At 40.2% G+C, this 19,455-nt stretch overlaps 1 protein-coding gene across 2 annotated transcripts; it reads left to right on the top strand.

Moving 5' to 3' along the window:
• Nucleotides 1–359: 359 nt before the first annotated feature.
• On the top strand, nucleotides 360–18,829 carry LOC117445651 (occludin). 2 transcript variants are annotated; one of them, XM_034081422.2, is made up of 9 exons: nucleotides 360–608; nucleotides 5,383–6,004; nucleotides 6,910–7,101; nucleotides 7,331–7,498; nucleotides 11,553–11,716; nucleotides 15,087–15,305; nucleotides 16,559–16,730; nucleotides 16,911–16,952; nucleotides 17,494–18,829. In XM_034081422.2, the coding sequence occupies exons 2-9, from the start codon at nucleotides 5,402–5,404 to the stop codon at nucleotides 17,590–17,592; spliced, it is 1,659 nt and encodes a 552-aa protein (XP_033937313.1). In that variant the 5' UTR covers nucleotides 360–608; nucleotides 5,383–5,401; the 3' UTR covers nucleotides 17,593–18,829. The 2 variants fall into 2 exon arrangements, with proteins under 2 accessions (XP_033937313.1, XP_033937314.1); XM_034081423.2 differs by lacking the exon at nucleotides 360–608 and adding an exon at nucleotides 4,983–5,025.
• Nucleotides 18,830–19,455: the final 626 nt, after the last annotated feature.

Genomic DNA, 19,455 nt, shown 5'->3' with positions numbered 1-19,455 from the left:
CCTGGAGTAAATTCACAAATACTCCACAGTATACATAATTAAAACTAGCTGCAGCTTACCAGCTTTGATAACATCAATAATTATTATCAAAACATATAATATTATTCTGAAATAGACCAATCTGCACAATGAGTACTTTTTGATGCTGATATACTTTTGTACTTTTACTTCAGTAACATTTTGAATGCAGGACTTTTACTTGTAACAGAGTATCTCTACACTCTGGTAGCCGACTTCTACTTTCAAGATCCAAGTCCCTTTATGCTCTCTGTAAACCGCAGATAGCCCGCCCTCTGGCGGATGAGCCTCTGCGGTGCTGCGGTGGGACGGCGGGCCTCATCACCGCGGACAGGCGGGACAAAGCACTTGTTCAGTTCAGAGGCTGTGAAGGAAACCGTTGTCTCTCCGTCCGCCCGGGACAGCAGCTTAAAGTCGCGGCTTTAACGGTTACATTAAAAAGCCTCACTTTATTTTTAATATATCGCGGGACATTCATTTCCTGACGGCCGTTTTATTATTTTCTCAACTGTTCAAAACTTTAGGAAGAAGGAGAGTTTTGACAGGAAACGCTCTGACTGTGCTTTCTTTCCCCCTTCCTTGATCCTCAGGTAAGACAACATACACAGTTGAAACTAAAAGGTGATTTGAAAACCAGTTTTATAAGTTATTATTCTTGAATAAACCTGTATTATTATTTTTGTATCAAGTGGTTTGAAGTCTTTTACCGTAAAAGTATCTGACTGGGTGAAAGGAGTAACGGTGAACAGGTGGGACTCCTCTTGTTTCCAAAGTAACGACAGTTAGATAACACCGTTATTGAGTTAGCGAGTCAGCTAGCTACAGGTTGTTAATGGTGATAGAGAACTCCGTTAGAACGATCGACCGGAACAAAACAAAGACATCAAGAAAACAGCAACGTTAGTCTACTATAGCTAATGGAAAATCTGATGACCTTTTGATTCAAGCCAAGTGCAGAGGTGGGAGAAGTACTCAGATCTTGTACGGAAGAAAAAGTACTAGTACAAGAGTGCAGCATAGTAGCATCAACATAAATGTAGAGTACCAAAAGTTAAAGTACTTATGCAAATTAGCCCATTTCAGAATAATATATATTATATGATTTGATTATAATGATTGATGCATCAATGTGTTTATCAAAGCTGGTAAATGTGCAGCTGGTTTGAATGACTTTGTGAACTGCAGGGTAGCTTGTAAATGTGACTAGGTGAATATAAAGTCTTATTAATGAGTTGTTTATGTTTCACACTATTAATCCAAATGCGCAAAGTAACTAAGGGTATTAAATAAATATAGTGCAGTAAAAGTACACAATTTAACTGAAAATACTCAAGTAAAGTACGAGTCCCTCAAACTTGTACTTAAGTACTTGAGGTAAAGTACTTAGTTACTACTATAAGCCTTACGGATCAATAACAAACACAAAGTAACCCAACAGTCCTAAAATAAGATAAATAAAAACTGCAGGTTCACAAGTAGTAATCCTTTTGTGAGTCTGAAGTTGATGTTACAGTGTGTTTATATATTTTGTAGATTGTAAAGACAAATTAGACACATAAAATGCTTTTTCCATAATTGTAATTCAACGATTGACTGTATAAACTGTAGTTTACTGGTTGGCACAATGTCTCATAATGAGAGTTTTGTGATATCGCTCAGTTGCCAGTTGTTCAGGTACACCTCGTTCCACTACAGCAGCCCTGTAATAATCACTATATGAAGTAGCAGAATAGAATACCATTTCATTATAGAGTAGAACATTATCTTTAGCTTGCCAAAACTTAGAAGCAACATTCTTTATACAGTTTAGCCCTGTGAAATATATGATTGAGCATACAACACAGTTTATAAGTTAATAAAATACGTCCACCCAATACTTTCTTTTCATTCAGGTTTATTTCGATTTACATAATTAACCTTAAGTGATATTATTGGGTGGACATGACAACATAATAAAAACTCTTGAGTGCTTCATAATACCAACAACACCACAGTCTCTTAAAAGTCAGTTAAGTGGAATCAACATCTCAAAACATTTTTTGAGTTTTTGCAACTGATAGCACAGCTTGTTATTTTCCACAATTTTTATTGACTTTTATACGGCCCAGGATATTCTTCAGCTGGTTGTGTTTGGGCATGAAGTCTTGGCTGACTCCTGTGTGTATGCCAGTGGGCCCCAGCCTACATCAGGCAGGGGCCTAATTGTTTTTGACAGATGTAAGACATGTGACTGTATGAGTGGAATTCCATTATCAGCAGCAGATGATAGAGTCTCTGTGTTGTAGAGGAGCTCAGGCTGCGGCTGGTGGGTGTGGGACCTGACCTGTGACTCTGGTCCAAAACACTCCGCTTTCTGCCCAGCATGAAAATAAGATTTGTTATCCAGTTTTAGACAAACAACACTATAGTACTACGGCTACTGCTACTACTACTGTTTCTCCTACTATTGCTGCGATGCTGCTGCTTCAGAAAAAGTACACTTCACTTGTTTTAGGGAATATGCTAGTAAATAACCATAAAGCTTTGCCTTTACATAAAAGCAAATGTCCCATATAAGGTATTGTAGTTTTGTTGATCTTTACTATCGGTAGGACACCCTCACATAGTTCTTGTCCAAGCACTGAGTCTACTGTTCTAACAAAACATATTTAAATGATTGATTCATCTGCAGGTCTTTTTTGAATAATTGATAACTTGGTCAATAAAATGTCAAAATATGATGAAAACTGCCATATAGCCCAGGTTAATGTCACAATTAGCTTTGTTTTATCCAACAAAAAGTCCAAAACCAAATTATTTTTCCTTAAAGGTGGGGTAGGTAAGTTTGAGAAACCGGCTCGAGATACACTTTTTGTTATATTCCATGGAATGCTCTTAACATCCCGAAAGCAATGAATATATTAAGTGCTTGCCTTTGACAAAAAATACATACAAAAATGTCATCTGTGGAAGCCGTAGCGCTGTAAAAAGCACGACCAATCATTTTAGCCGGCCCGCCTAAAGTAACTGGATGGCCTACCTGCCTGTCAGCCTCCCATCTCGTGCACAAACTTATCTCGTGCCCTCATTGGTCATATGCGCGTTCGTGTGTGTTGGAGGAGGGGCTCTGTGAGGAAGTGGCAGATTTGTTCCGGCTGTGTATTTTCAAATTCTAGCGATCTCGAGCCGGTTTCTCCAAAATTACCTACCCCACCTTTAACTATTACAATAAAACCGGATGTTTGGAATTATCTTTGAAAAATCAGTTATACCATTGCCGCTCTACTGTATGAGTAAAACAATCTGTCCATGTCATTTTTGTATCCTAAAGAATATGACCCATATTAACCGTCCGCTACCTTTTAATAAAAAATCCTACTTTATTACATTGACAAAGATGCACTTGAAAAAACCCAGTTGGGGCTCCCAAAGTAGTCATTGTCCAGAATGTACAATTGTTTGGTCCTCAGTGTTATTTGGTTTTTCGGAAAGAGCCTGTGCCTCCGACTACTTCCAGCCACTTATTGATATAATCAAATACTGGCAGTAGAAATTACACTAAGACCTACTGGCTTAGGAGGCAGCCTGTTGATCAACAATAAAGGACACATGACACCGCTGTATGCACAACATCCACCTGTCCTCCCCTCTCTGTGTTTCTCTCTCCTGCCCCCCCCCACAGCAGCACAGAGGAGCCCTTGTTTGATCCTCCACAGACAGTGCCCCAATTTTCTTTGCTTTTTTTTCAACCCAAACTCCATGGCAACACTGTTCCCGTGACAAGCAGCCTTGACTTTTGCCCCTCCTGCTCCCGAAACAAAGGCAAGAAGTTATGGAGGGGGGAAGGAGAGTAGTGGGACAGGGGGATGAAGGATAAGGAGGAATGAGGGAGGGAATAATGGGAAGGTGTCTGGGATGGAGGCTCTGAGGCGAGACCTCTTCTTCTGTGTGTGCTAAAGACCCTTAAAGAGAGGAGAGTTATCACTGGAGACTGTGGGCAGTGCCAAGAACTGTGTCTCCGTCCGTCCGCCTGTATGTCTTCCTCTCCGAATGGTCGTACCTCCCTCAAAAGTCAAAACCCCACCACGGTGGCTCAACAGGAGCACGATGTTAATGGAAGAGGTTTCTTTCTTTGTTGTTAAAATCAGTGCTGTGGGTTAGAAGATAGAGAGCACCTGCACATGTATTTCTTGATGATAAATCCATTAGCACTTCAAGTTAATAAATCAAGGGCTGTAACTAACAGCTTTAATACAAATCTAAAACTTGCATCCAATCGTTTAACATTGAAAACACAACTAATGAACTAACTTTGTCCCATTCATTTTTGGTAAATGAATTGATTGGTTGGCTCTAATGTTACAATAATACACAATGTCTATCCCAGTCTCTCAAAGGCGTCTTTACATGATTGTTTTTGCTACTAAAACTCAAAGATATTCACTTTATTCTGGGAAGAAACTGAGAAAAACAGGAAATCATGGTGCTAGAGAGGCAACAAACGGGAGCCATTTATGCACAAACAATTGTTGCAGCATAAAAAATTGCGTGCATCAAAAGTAATAATTAGTTGCAATCCTAGGATTAATGTATCAGTTTGCCACAAGGACTCAGCATTGTGTTTATATCAGGTTGAAATTACAGTTGGCATAACAAGGAAAAGAGATATTAATGTTTCATATCTAACTTCTTGTCCTCTCCAGTAACTTCGCCTGCTGATTACATGCTTTTTCGTTCAAACATGCAAGCAATCCCCCCCTCGCGGTAGGACTCCATGTAGAAGAATGGGCATTGTTAAATTGTATAAACTGTCCCTGGATAAGATTTGTAGCGAGAAAGAAAACAAAAAAATAGCCAGAGGCGGGATGTGAAATGTTCAAAGTCTGGTTGGACATGGTGGGGGCTGAGAGGGACTCCTACAGCTTGTGAAGAGGCAAAAAGGAATGTATTGTTGTTTTGCTGCCCTCTCCGTCCTGGTGCCGACATCTCCACTCTGACTTTGCTGGGTCAGAGACCTCTTTGCTTAAGGTCATTCATCTAATATTTCTATTTTCTGTTGATGTAGGAAAGCACGTCTGATTTAGTTTATGATATGATAAAAATAAACGTTCTGCTCTTTGTAATTTACGCAACCTGACTGAAAGAAAAATACGCACAAACAAGCCTAACTTGTGCCCTCATAAATCACACTCCCTTGGAAATGGTAAAACATTTACACTACACAAAGACTGTCACGCCTAACTTTCCCATATCTCCACGTAGCATAGCTCATATCAGTGCTGCTGAAAAACAGAACGGGTTGGCTCTTTCCTTCTCTCTGGAGTACACTTTGCTCTCTCACGACTACCCGCAAACTTATTTGGTTTTGTTGTTTTTGGTTTACAGTTTGGGACATCTTTGAGCAATGTTTGACAAGCAGCACTACGAGAGTCCACCTGTCTACAGTCCTCCCTTCAGTTCGCCATCCAACAACGGCTATGGCCCTCCAGGCAGCTTCCAGGGCCCTCAGAGTGATTACAACGCATACCCACCTCCACCAGGATCGTACTACATTGAGGACAAACCACAGCACTTCTACAAATGGCTGTCACCTCCGGGGATCATCAAAGCCATGATGGGTACGGTGATCGTGCTGTGTGTGGGCATATTTGCCTGCGTGGCCTCCACCCTCATGTGGGACATGCAGTACGGAATGGGAATGGGAATGGGGTACGGCGGCAGTGGAGGCAGCTACGGCTCAGGATACGGTGGTGGTTACGGTGGTGGTTACGGTGGTGGTTACGGAGGAGGCGGTTATGGAGGAGGCTATGGAGGAGGCTACGGCAGTAACCATGGCTCCTACATCCAACCTTACTCAGCCAAAACCGCCATGATTGCCATGGCAGCCATTAATTTTATAGGGGCACTGTCTTTCTTCATCACAAGCTTCTCTAAATCCAACACGGTCCACACTAGGAAGTTCTTTCTGATCCTCCTGATAGCCAGCGTCATCATGGCTTTCCTCGAGGTGAGACTCATTCACATTTTATGGTGTCCTCATGTTTTTGCCATTTTACTTCTCTGTTATTTAGGGTGTCCATTCACTTAGTGTGGAGGACGCATACCATGTTTTGTTTATTTCCATATTATACACTCGAGTGGCAAGTCCACAAAGGCTTTAAATACACCAAACAATAAATACTGTGAAATCACATACAGCATACACAGAGAAATGTTTGCCGCTGTTTCAATTCTGCTGTCTTATACATAGTTCTACATTGTAGGCCACGGTGAATTTAAAGTGATATGTGAATTACATTAGCAGCATCACAAAAGCATTTTCCTGCTTAAGCATCTCAACATTTCTATCTAATGTATCATCCTGATCAACAGAAAACTGTTATCTTTATCTCTGTTATGAACATTTTATTTATGTGCATGATTTCGAAAAACCCCTGAATACCAGAAGTCTAATCTGAAACAGGACTGTGTGCACAGCTTCACTTTGTTCAGATCCCAGTGCTCTACTTGCTGAGTTAATTTAAACCATAAATAAACCATATTTATGCTGAGTTAACATACTTTAGTTTGTTACACCTTATTTGTGCTCAGCAAATTCATCGTCTAAGGTGCTGTATAATAACGTTGAGAGTTTCTAGCTGACAAAGTGTTATAACAGACTAAAATAATGCTAGATTAGAAAGAGTCTTTGAATAACTTGTTGTACTGTACCATTTGTCAGTTACAGGATGTTCAGACAAATACTTCACTGATATGATTGTTGCTGAATGAGGGCTTTAAGATTATCTGTCTGTGTTGCCGTAGTCATATTGGAACTGAGGGAGGGAGTGAGGTGCACTACTATAGGTCAATCTGAAAGATAGACTGATTTTCTGACTGTAAATATCAGTGACTGTCAATGCCTTTTTCCAGGGCATCATAAGCATTGTCTACATCGTCGGGGTGAACCCTATGGCCCAGGGCACCTCCAGCATGATGTACAATCCCATGCTGATGATGTGCCAGAACCTCTACCAGACCAGCTACTCACAGATGGGAGGAGTGGGAGGCTTCCCCATCTACAACCAGTATCTCTACCATTACTGCTTTGTGGACCCACAGGAGGTGTGTAGATATAGATTCACTACAATGAATGTTACAAAATGCATACGGTTAACTTTGTTTGAGTAACGTTGCTGTTTCACATGTGGGCAATATGAGATAATCTGGACTCAAAAAGAGATGTCTCCCATATTACCAGTCCTGTGTTGTTTACTAATCTGTAGTTATGAAGCATTTGTTACCTTTTTTGGTAAATCACATTACATTTGTTTTTATGTTCTTGCTCTTCTAGGGAGTTGCCATGGTGTGTGGATTTCTGGTCGTCATTGCCTTTGGTGTTGCTGCGTTTTTTGCACATAGAACAAGAGGGATGATCTGGCGCTACGGGAAACCAAACATTTACTGGGAAGAGCCTCTCGTTGGCGGAAAAGCTTCAGAGGGCAGAGACGTAGAGGAATGGGTAAGAGAATACAGGATAGTAGTAACATCATTTCTTTTATTCGTGCAAAGGGCGGCACACAACATCTTGGAAGTGACGTACAATACATAGGAATAGAGAGAAACTGGAATTTAGACAAAGCAAAGTCCCAATTTACTGGGTTAACATGGGATTTAGAAAAATCACTTTTTCAACCTTAACTGACCTTGAGTTTGTCCCTGCACAGTTTTAATCCAGCCTAAGGAAAGTTGATGTAATATAATGTTCTCCAACAGATTTGCTAAAAAGGTTAACCACTGTTTTTTCTGCGTCAGAGGATCTACCACCAAAACTAAGTGACATATGCTTTTCCCTATCCGTCCCCAAATTTGCTACCTGACACAAATGTGTTTCCAACCATTTACTTTACATAAATAGTTTTATTGCAAAGTGAAGTCAGGTCATCCGTGAGGCAGTAATCCTGGTACTCATCAGTTATAAAGATAGCTGGGATGATTGTGGTGCAGATAATGAAAACTGCACATTGCCAAGGTTGTTATTGTTTTTGACCAAATGTGACCAGATGTTGTTTTCCTGTTCAAAACTCTCAATGTTTCAATTTGTGTGTGAGTTGAAGGTCCAGAAATGAGCATCATAACCAGATCTTTATGAGTTTATAGGTTCCAGCAGGGAAGCGGTCACATTACCGTTACAGTGTTTCCTCTGACTGAGTCACTTTGTTCAGGGTCAGAGCTGATAGAAGTCAGTGATTGTTTGCTCATGCTGTACTACCTGGTTTCACTCTGAGTAATGATTAACCACCGGAGAAGATAGAGAGCGGACAGGAGGTTTCTAGAGAGCCTCCCTTTTAGGGTTTTAAATATCAACATAGCTCGTCACGTGAGACACGTGAGACCTGTGATGCGGGTTGATTATTGATTGGAACTGCCACTTTTCAAATGATCCATGCAGTGAATGACAATAAGTTACACGAGACCTATCATGAACAACTCTCTATTTCTGACTTTCTGTGAACCAGGTTTAAAACCCTAACACGCCGTGCACTTTTTTGTTAGCAATTTTACTGTTTTGTAACTCAAAATATGTTCTTTCGAATATTTCCTTTCTGTTTTCTACATACTGTTGTCACTCAGCATCCTCTCCAACACATTATGTCCACATCCAATGTTTGTTCAAAAGGTTGCAAGGCATTGAGGGTAAAGAACACAAATCAATACACGCAGACACGCGGCAAACAGTCCTTGCATGCCAATTGCAAATGTAAAATATATGCTGATAAATAATACAGAATCTAAATTCCCTGATGTATGCTAGAAAGATATTACACAACACCTCTCACACGTTTAAAGGGGATACAATTTATTTTGCTTTAATAAGTAGTACACTTAAAGGAATCAGTTGTACGAGCTTAGCTCTATAATCTAATCAAAATAGTCAAGGAAGGAAGGATGCAGAGAATGCTTCGAGTCACACTTTATCTAAGCACTAAATAGACATGCTGTTATATTTGATTATATAGAGCTGTTTGTTGTTGAGTGCTTGTCATTGCCTCGGACATGGCATCATGCACCCAGAGGTGAACAAGCAGACAAGAGCAGCCTGGAGTGAATCCTATGACTAACACTAGTGTTGGATAGTAGAGCCATGCTCACTGATGTCATCGTCTTATTGTAGGTACACTAATGATGTGTACACTACACACATACATCATTTTTTAAATTCTTCTAAATATAAACCATTTGTAATACCGCTGTGATATAGAGATGTTTTGCAAGATAAAGGTTGGTGAAACGGCAAAGAGTTTCCAAGAAGGTTAATCTTTGAAAAGTGTAGGGCTTTCAATACTTACAAACCAATCTTTAATCAAGCACTCAAAGTTAAAAAAATGTTTATAGTTAGGAAGGAACATATTTTAATTTGACTCTATGGACTCATATCTTTACAAGAGGTCAGACAACATGAGCCTTTATTGTATATTATTTGCATATTTTATATTTAGCCTCAATAAACCCCCTGTTCTTATTTCTCTCTTATTTCCAATGCATTTGTTGTATTCCTGTGCTACCTGTGTACTGTATCTGTGCTACCTGTGTACTGTATCTGTGCTACCTGTGTACTGTATCTGTGCTACCTGTGTACTGTATCTGTGCTACACAATGAGTCATCAGGCTTGTTTGGCTCCTTTAAACACAGAGCCAGTGACAGGCTAAGCTTGTGGTTGCTCTAAGATTGGACCCATCTCTGCTGCTGAGCTCGGGCAGGCCTGGCATGCTCTGATGACCTCACACACTGGCTTCATTCAGCTCGGGGGGGTGGCATTGTGTCCGCTGCATGAGGTCATCACAGCGGTTCCTGCAGGGCAGTCTTTTATGCTGGAAACACTGAAGTGCTGCACAGATGCAGAGTGAAAGCATCCTGGGCTCGCTTTGTGACGTGTTGTGATCTCTTTCTGGGAGGAGTAGCTTGATCAGCTTGACCAATATATACCATATCAAGTGGATTGAATGTGTCTTCTGTTTTTACTTTGCTTTAAGTGTGATACACCTCTCTAGTAAACCTGCTTATCTGCAGCTGACTTCATTTGCCAGCTAGAGTTTTCAATACAGATGTTGCAGTCCAAGTTGGCATGTTTCACTTGTGATCGAAAAATACACCATTCTCTCTGTTTTAAATAATGGTGATAATGACAATCACTGCTGCTCCGGATAACTTGCTGTAAATACATTCTCACCAGTTTTGCAAGTGCATCATCTTTGGCGAAGCACTTTCCTGCATTAAGAGTGACATTGTAACTGTGCTTCTCCACTCAGACGCTGCTGTGTTGCACACTGAGAGGGCGTTGTTAAGACTCTTACAGGAAGTATAGTCTTCAAATCACGCCAGGCTTCTCCTGCAGTTGAATTGAAAGCAGCTCTCCCCCACACTGGAACTCCACCCATTATGATTATTGTTTTTTGGGGGTTAGGCTGATGCTCCCACACTGTGAGGAATTTAGGAGATTGCTTAGTAATGTTCCACCCTTGTAAGCAGAAGGGTTTATAAATATTCGTGGAATAGTAAATGTTCACCTCTAAGCAGTATTTAACATCACCCCAAACATGCTCAGTGCTCTTTTATGTACAAATGCAGAAATGTTGTGCTTGATTTAAAACCTGCCGACGGGGGGGGGGGGGGGGGGGTGGGTCTCCATCCTTTTCACAATGTGTGATACATTTGAAAAGCAACCCATGGGTTTTCTTCTTTATTTAAGCCAGTTAGCCTTGCATGTAGCAGAAAAACCCTTCACAGTTTAGACTTTACTGTAGAGGTTGTGTAAAAGCCAACTAATGATTGATCCAGTCACTGGACCCAGTGGTAGGGGGAGAAACAGTGACCACCCCCGAGGCCCTCATTGTGAGGAATTCCCTCATGCAGGACGTTTGGGCTCACAGGAAGGTCTTGAAAATACAGATTAAGGCGAACCTATTTACAGGTCGGACACAGTTTACTTTAGTTTGAAGAAAGAAAGGAGGAGCACATCCGTTCCAGGTGTTCACGATGACATAAGACCATAGAAAGAAGTGAAAGGAAAGCTGGAATAATAGTCGGATCGTTCTGTGTAAGAATGATATCCTCATGATTTATCTTGTAAGGTTATAAGACTCATAACTGTCGGAAAATATTAAGACAAGTCACTTTAAACAAGAATCTTCATCTCTATCCATCCATTTTTTTACACGATAAAGAACACCATTTATTTATTATAGTGTTGGTTTGATTTTACAATTAGCCTTAAGGCATCCATTTTTATTTTCTCTCGACCTTCTCACGCACAGTGAACCAAGTAGATAACCTCCATTTAGCTGAGGAGCTTTGACTGCTGTCCAATTACATGCCTGATGGCTTTAAGCAATCCATTACCCTTTTATTTTCTTTAGGAGTTAAGAAGTAAGGAAAAGAGGACAACATGAATATATAAGAAACAGGATGTTCGTCATAAAATGAGGCTACAGCCTGACCTGATATTTGTGAGGGGTTCATTTGTTTGTTTTTGTTTGCTGACTCTGTTCCTTCCGCTTTTTCCTGTCTGCTGTAGGTGAACAATGTGGAGGAAAGCCACAGTGTCCAAGACGCCCCTACGCTGCTGGTGTCAGAGAAGGGGGCCGGTCTGCTCAGCGCCTCAGCAAACAGTGTCATCTCCTACCCCCCCGCCAAGGTGGACAGCAGCTCCTATAATGAGGACACCCTCGACAACACAGTGTGAGTGAATCTGTATTCTTCCTCGTGTTGACAAATACTCCGTCACAAGTCACAATGAACATCTTCTGCACTGTGACGAGTGAAAAAGATGTGGGTGCTGTTTACTTACAAGAGGAATTTAATTTTCCTTAATTTTAGAAATGAATACGCTGTAGAGGACTGTTGGCTTCCAGTTACGCCGCTCCCACCTGTGTTGTTATATCAGACAGAATAGAAAAAGGAACAAATGACTGAAAAAAACGCTCTTTTTCAACATGTAAACACAGTTTATCAGTCAATAACTATATTTATCCTCATTCGGTGTATTGGTATGGCAAAAATGGGATTTAGTTATAGTTTAGTTTCTTTGTTTATAGTGTCGTGGACAGTCCCCATTGATCAACTGTCACAAAAAACAGTAAATGCGGCAGCTTTAGCCAACATGGCTCATTTCCAGCTGTTGTCCCCGGCCAGTTGGTAATAGACACCCTTCAAATCCCAACATATCCACAGCATTATAAAAAAAGGGATGAAAGACAAGTAGATACAGTCGAAAGGATAAAAGAGAACAATAAACAACACACGATGCAATTATTCAGCACAAATAAAACCCAGGGCACAATACTTGGACCGATTAAAAGACAGTAAAAATACATAGTCAATTTAAAAGGGGAGATGACAGAGTGTATAAAGTTGTGTTTAATGTATTGGTTTTAACTAGTGCAAGTTTGAGTTGGATTTCATACGGCGGAAACTGTAGATGTGACGGAAGGGAAGATTCACACAGGAAAGGAGGAAAAGCAAAGTAAATATCCCGCAGAGTATTTTCCTACAGACATTAACCACCTTATTAAGTACATTTGAACTTCAGAGAATGATACCAGCAGATAAAAGAAAAGTGAGCACAGACTCAATACAGATTGATTCAACTTTGACATCAGGGTCCGGTGAACCTGCATTTCAGACCGTTTCCTGAGACAGATTGCGCTTCACTCGGCTAGCTACTAAGATCAATGAACATGGATCAATATGAGAAAGTGAAGGTAGCGAGTGGCCCCAAATCGCACTTGACTGTTTAAGATGAGTCCCCCTGAGGTTTAACAAGAAGACAAATAGAGGTGTAATAAGACAAGAGTCCTCACAAGGATTTAATTTCATTGTGAAACCAAAAATGTCATTGTTTTATTTGACTGTGTCTTTAAGAGATACTTAAGCTGTAAATCTCTTCCCAGTCGGACAGATGTGTGGAGAGTCCAATAGTAGAAATAAAGCAGCTACAACATTTAACTCTGTATAGATACCACACAAACAACCAACCTCAAACATGTGACTAACACAAGCAATATCTAATCACTGCTCTGGTTTAAAGCCCTTGGAAGCATGGCCCTGCCCACAAAGTGAGCTCTGTTTGTGACCTTTGAGCCCTTGTTGGATTAACTTTCCCTGTTTTTTTTCTTCTGTTCATTAAAATCTCTGAGGAAAGAGAAAGCAGGATGTGTGTGAACAAATGTATTTGCTAGTTTCCAAAAGGTAGAAAGGATTTCTCAAGCACCATGTTTTTATTTGCATTATTGTCTTAAAGTCTGCAGTGTGTGTAACCAAAAGTGCATGGCTCTTCACAGTTTCTTACCATCTCTGATACTTTGATAAAACCAGCCCAGCTAGTTTTAGAAAATATGCTCCTAATGACATGGTTAAGGTGCACTGCAGTTTATGAACAGGATCTTGTTTTGTATCTATATCCACGCCGGGATCCGGAGTCGAGGCTGATCCTCTTGCTGTAGTCCTGTGTCTTGGATCCTCTATCCTGAGTTCTGGATTAAGTCGTGGACTTCGGGTCGTGGTTGAACCTGTCTCTGCGGTTCTGCCTTGGGTCTCGTCATGCTGCTTCCCTGATGGCTTCCACAGGATTGTAGCTGACATCCTCGTGGATTCATCTTCTTATTACAGACACATGCATTTCCTAACATTCGGTCTATATGCTGTAAAATGTATTATCTCTTCGATTTACACACGGCATCTATTGCACGTCTGTCCGTCCTGGGAGAGGGATCCCTCCTCTGTTGCTCTCCCTAAGGTTTCTCACATTTTTCCCCTTAAACTGAGTTTTCTCTGGAAGTTTTTCCTTGTACGATGTGAGGGTCTAAGGACAGAGGGTGTCGTTTCTTCTCATACTGATATTCTGAACAATCTGTGCTGTTGTGTAAAGTGTCTCTACTGTAGGCTATTTTTATTATATGTACAGCACTTTGGCTCGACCAAAAATCGTTTATAAATGTGCTATATAAATAAAACTTGATTTGATTTGATTTAGATCTGTTCCAAAGTCCAGAATATTATTAAAATCATTTCCTTAGTAAACATAACTTGCATTTTCATAAGCAAAAGAATGTCAGGGTGCTCTGTTTTCTGAAAGAACTTGTAATATCCTCTACAAATCCCCTCAGACCTTCAACATTGAGCATGTTTCCTCCTCACATTATTAAAGAGCTGTACCTGCCTCCCGGTCACTGAGGACCCTCTGTGTGGCATGGAGTCACTTTGTAGGGTGTGAGCCACAGTAATGATTAGTTGTTCAAAGTGTTCATTCCTTCATACAGTATCTGTCTGTCATATCAGTTCATATTTGTTTTCTTTAGGCACTGTCTCACATCAGACCGTCCCTTAAGTTGTTATTTGGGTCATGATGTTCTTTTAGCATAAATTGGTTTATATGGTCAAGGGCATCGTTTCCACTGGGGAAGGGGAAATATTCCCCAACCTACCCCACCACACACACACACACACACACACACACACACACACACACACACACACACACACACACACACACACACACACACACACACACACACACGGTCCACGTTGTCCTGGGTTTTGCTTTTATTATCTATCCTGTTTGAGCTTCTCTGTACTTGACATCGCTGTGAAAATGTTCTGTATAGAAACTCACTGCTAATAGATGCTAAGGGAACAGTATGCAGGGGGAGATTTGCTTGGCAATATTACATTGTTACACTCTAAACAGAATCCAAGTATCAATATTCTTTTAGAGAAATGACTACATTCATAATTATTCGAATGAAAGATGGAATCAAACTCCATCACTTTCAGTTCAAAAAGGTTATAAATCACACTATATTGCAGGGGCCTCTTGGTGATCCCAAACCTAGGCAACAGTCAAATACACATTGCTTTCATTCTGACTATAAACGCCTGAATTTCCCTAAGGGGATAAATAAAGTTCCATCTTTTCTTATCTTATCTTATCTTTCAGTCAACAACCTAACCCTTTTAAGGTTTTATTTTGAATAATACCTCTCCTTTCCCGTTAACAAGACTTTCTGATGTTTTATTCTAAAGTGTCCATGTTTATGTTGCTGTCCTGCAGGTACTCGGAGAGGACCATCAGCAGACCATCTGAGGCGTACTCCCACGGTGGAAGAATCAGCTCCAGCCCCTCAGAGGAGACCAGCGGGGGCCGCAAACCCTCGGCCAACCGGGGCAAGAGACGCAGACGTAACCCAGATATGGACGAGTCGCAGTATGAGACAGAGTACACCACAGGAGGAGAAACGGGCAATGAACTGGACGGAGAGGAGTGGAAGAAGTGAGAATGATTGTACTTTTTGTTTCTCTGAGCAGCTCATCCTTTGTCCGGATTAACGATGGAAATGTCTTTATCTAAAAACACTCAACGTAGATTGCCGTCGCTCCCTCAGGAGCAGACCTAAATTGTTGATTAAAATGAATGACTGTAAGCTTAGAAAACCAAGCACACATACACATAGTGACATGATTACCAGGAACATGCAGAAGAACATCTTTTGGATAGAAGTACAGAACAGTAAATAAACAGATGCTTAAACAGCATAGCATGGGAAAGGCTACAGTCTGTCCAGGAGAGTTAATCCCCCGAGGCATGCCAGTTCACATCGGCTGTGCTCAGGAATAATGAGAGAATTGGGCCAAAGGTACAAAACATGGGAGTCAATCTAGTTTATGAGGAAGCTGTTATGTTTAGCTGTAGTTCAATTCACTCAATGTATTTCTCCTTAATCTGAGCTCTGCGTTGCTTTGTTCAGCAGCAAATGTTTTTAAGTCTTTCTACACTCTTCTAAATAAGGGTTCAAGAAGAGTTCTTCCTGAAGGGCTGATAGGCTTCTGAAAACCCCCTTTTTTTTTTTTTAAAGGAACAGTTCTTTAAGAGGCTAATGGCTCAATTGATCAATTTGAAGTTTGTTAAAATATACAATATATGGAATTTAATTTGTTTGCCTTATCTGTAGAATACAATGTTTCTTTGAACATTCCTCAGGTGAAGAGGGTGATGTGGCCTTATGTATTTGTGAGCACCCTTTAAAGCTATAGCTAAGATGATTCGAGGTTTAGCCCTTTTATGAACCAGGTGGGCCATTTTGACAAGATCCTACCAGGAACCAAAACGAGTTCTCGTATGTGCTAAGACATGCTTCTCAAAGTCAACTTTATTGTCAATCTCAAAATATGTTTGTACACACAGAAAGATCTAAATACAGTCCCACAGTCCCGAGGTATAAACAAACTCGCACATTAAAATGCAAGAAGACTCAATCATTTACAAAAAAAACACAACCGTTTACAAGTAAGCAAGAATATATATATATATAAAAAGAAGATGTACATAGTGCAAAAGGGAGTGCAAAATTGTCCATAGCAGCATAAAAGTGACTGACTGGATCTTTTGTGTGTGTGTGTGGGGGGGGGGGGGCGGTTAAAGTCCTGGTTCTAGTTAGCATCTTCATTGCTGATGCAGGTTGATCTCTCACCTCTTCATCTTTTTTACCTTCACCCCTCCTCCTCCTCCTCCCCCTCCTCCTCCAGCACGTACCCAGACATAACTACTGATGATCAGCGTCATGAGTATAAGAGAGAGTTTGATGCCGACCTCAGGCGATACAAGCGCCTGTGTGCTGAGATGGACGACATTAACGATCAGTTGAACAAACTCAGCCGGCAGCTGGACACGCTGGATGAGACCTCTCCCAAATACCAGGTCAGATATACTCAGTGCTCACCTCCCACACTCACGAGGCAGGCGTGTTTGAGCCTAAACTGAGTGTCAGTTAGCATCAAAATGATATACAGAAATACAGGACTTTATTTGTTTATTAACTTCAGATTGTTTGTGAGGGACACAGAATCATAACAAATGTTTTTCCTATATTTTCCACAGGCTGCAGCTGAGCAATATAACCAGCTGAAGGATCTGAAGCAGGTGGGGAGACTTCTCTGATGATACAATTAATAACAAGCCTCCATAATAAGCTAACTGTTATTTTATTCATCATTAATAAGATGATTCTTTTTGTGGTTTGGTCTAGAAATGGTCAGAAAATAGTCAAAAAAGCCACCCCATTTTCTCAAGGCGATGTTTTAAATATATTAAGCATGAATAATTACTATTAATTGTTAATCAAACTAGTTTTTGGTTATTTTTCTGTTATCTGACTTGATTAGTATAATGAACTTTGACTTTTGGACCCACCACATCACACCATTTATTACAAATGTATTGCGTGTATTTTTGAAAGCATTACGTTCTTAACATCCAGCTTCACAATGACCTCATTAAGTTTGAATACATAACATATATTTCCGAACCCTTTTCCCTGAATGTTTATCACAGCACTAATATCACTGTTTACTTGGAGCAGAAGAGCTTACATTTCCCCTGTCTAGTATTATTTAAATCCTTGTGTTAGTATTGTTTGCTTTGTATTATTTCTGACTTTTCTGATGCCCTTCCTCCTCTGTAGACTTCAGATTACCAGACTAAGAAGAAAGAGTGTCGCAGCCTGAGACACAAGCTGTTCCACATCAAAGGCATGGTGAAGGACTACGACAAGAACCACTGATGAAGCCACTGAGTCCTGACACTCAGCTCTGACACCCACACACACACACGGGCCAACACACACTCCAAAACAAAGACTCATGAGACATGCCGAGACCAAAGTTACCTGTACAGAGCCGACACATACACATAGGGGACATACTGTACGTTAATAATGATGATCGTGATCAGTTATGTATAAAGAAAACATGTTTTTGTCAAGAAATGGAAGCAGGGCGCTAAACTGTTGCCACGCCCACAGCAAACACTGCCTTTTCCAAAGATTCAGCTCATTGGTTTGAGTGTTCAGGATCAGAGGGTGTGGTCATGTGAAGGTCAGCTGACCTTCAGACACCTGTGATAACACTGCTCAGGCTCTGTTTGCTCTCCATTTTTCTTTGTTTTATCTCCTCAGATAAGATGTGGAAAAGTATTGAAGAGAACGTAGTGAAGGCTGAGACGAGGAGCGTGATTGTTTTGCAAACAGTATCTTTAACCCTTGGCATGGCGTTATCTTTGTCACAAATTAACAAAAATGGTGCTTTTCTCATCTTCTTTGTCGGTGTAACTCATTTTAATGTCAGTGAAGTAACTTGCTATCGTCCGGGACCATGTGTCTTCACTGTATTTTCTAAAACTAAGATTTTTATACTGATTATCATAGATGCACTGAGACCAAAAAGGGCACCAACTGGCCAGTGAGACTTGTTGTATTGTATATATTTCAAATGAATCACATTTAGAGTTATTAGATTTAGCAGATATTCTAGCATGTGTGATGACGTTATGTGTTTATTTGTACATAATCAAGACCCATAGTGGCATTTTTTAATCAAACAAGTTGTGCTTAAGCTATGCAAATTAGCTAAAAAAAAGCAGCTGTTTTATTACATTTCTTATCATGTTCTTCAACAAACTAGAAAACACTGTTTCTGTCTATAAGCTACACTTACCAAAATGATCATCTGCTGATTCCATATGTGGTCATTTTTGTATTAATCCACTTCATGTGCAAAGTGTTTGGATCCTGTGTACGTTATAAAATTGCTCAGACACCCTTTTGATTTGTCATGCATTTGTATTTTTACGAAGAACTTTGTTGTTATTTTACAAACCATTTGCAAACCATTTATTTTTGTATGGATTTATTTTTCTTTGATGCTATTATAAGACCAATTGTTGTAACTGTACTTCCAAAAGGTATGATGTCTAAAAACGGTTGTGTTCAATAATAATAAACATTTCTAATTCTCTGAAAATGTGTTAAACATGTCCCTTATTTTTTGAACAATTCATTCATGTTTTGCTGACCCTGCTGATTTTCAGATATCTGCAGCTTTGTGCATCTGCAGCGAGCGTCCAGCAGGGAGCAGGAAGACTTCAGGAAACGCCAATGATCCAATCACAGCCAGCTTAAGGTAAACTGCTACTGCCCTCTTTTGGTAAACTACTTAAAATAAACTTTAACCAGAGCTGTTCAGCACAAGCATTTGCTGTGTCCAAATTCCTTAACTCACTACAATATGCACTTCTTTTTTTTTGTATTAGTATGTATACACATACAAATGATCCTTAATGCACAATGCAACTTTGGAATTCCACTATCAATTCACCTACTCAAGAGAAAGCAGAGTGAAAGACTGAAATTACTTCTTTTTTTTTTTACTTATATATTTTTGTAGCAGTTTCACCTTCATCTGTAATTTATTTAAAAGTCACCTATTATGCAAAATCCACTTTTTCATGTCTTTTATACATAATCATGTGTCCCCTCTGTGTAAAGAGATTCTGAAAGTTTCAGGAAAAAAGATTCTCTCTTTTTGTCCCGATCCATTTCTATAAAAACCTGTTTGAAAATGAGCTGATCAGATTTTGGCCACTTTAT

The sequence above is a fragment of the Pseudochaenichthys georgianus genome, chromosome 4 (genome assembly GCF_902827115.2).
Source record: "Pseudochaenichthys georgianus chromosome 4, fPseGeo1.2, whole genome shotgun sequence".
In the NCBI taxonomy this organism is placed as follows: domain Eukaryota; kingdom Metazoa; phylum Chordata; class Actinopteri; order Perciformes; family Channichthyidae; genus Pseudochaenichthys; species Pseudochaenichthys georgianus.
The sequence above is the reverse complement of the archived record's forward strand: the minus strand, read 5'-3'. Positions and strand labels throughout refer to the sequence as shown.

What these genes read in the sequence shown, in the direction of transcription:
- LOC117445651 (XM_034081422.2), top strand. Translation starts at nt 5,402, where the DNA reads ATGTTTGACAAGCAGCACTACGAGAGTCCACCTGTCTACAGTCCTCCC. An exon ending in TCATCATGGCTTTCCTCGAG is followed by an intron (nt 6,005 to 6,909) that starts GTGAGACTCATT and finishes GCCTTTTTCCAG; the next exon opens with GGCATCATAAGCATTGTCTA. An exon ending in GACACCCTCGACAACACAGT is followed by an intron (nt 11,717 to 15,086) that starts GTGAGTGAATCT and finishes GCTGTCCTGCAG; the next exon opens with GTACTCGGAGAGGACCATCA.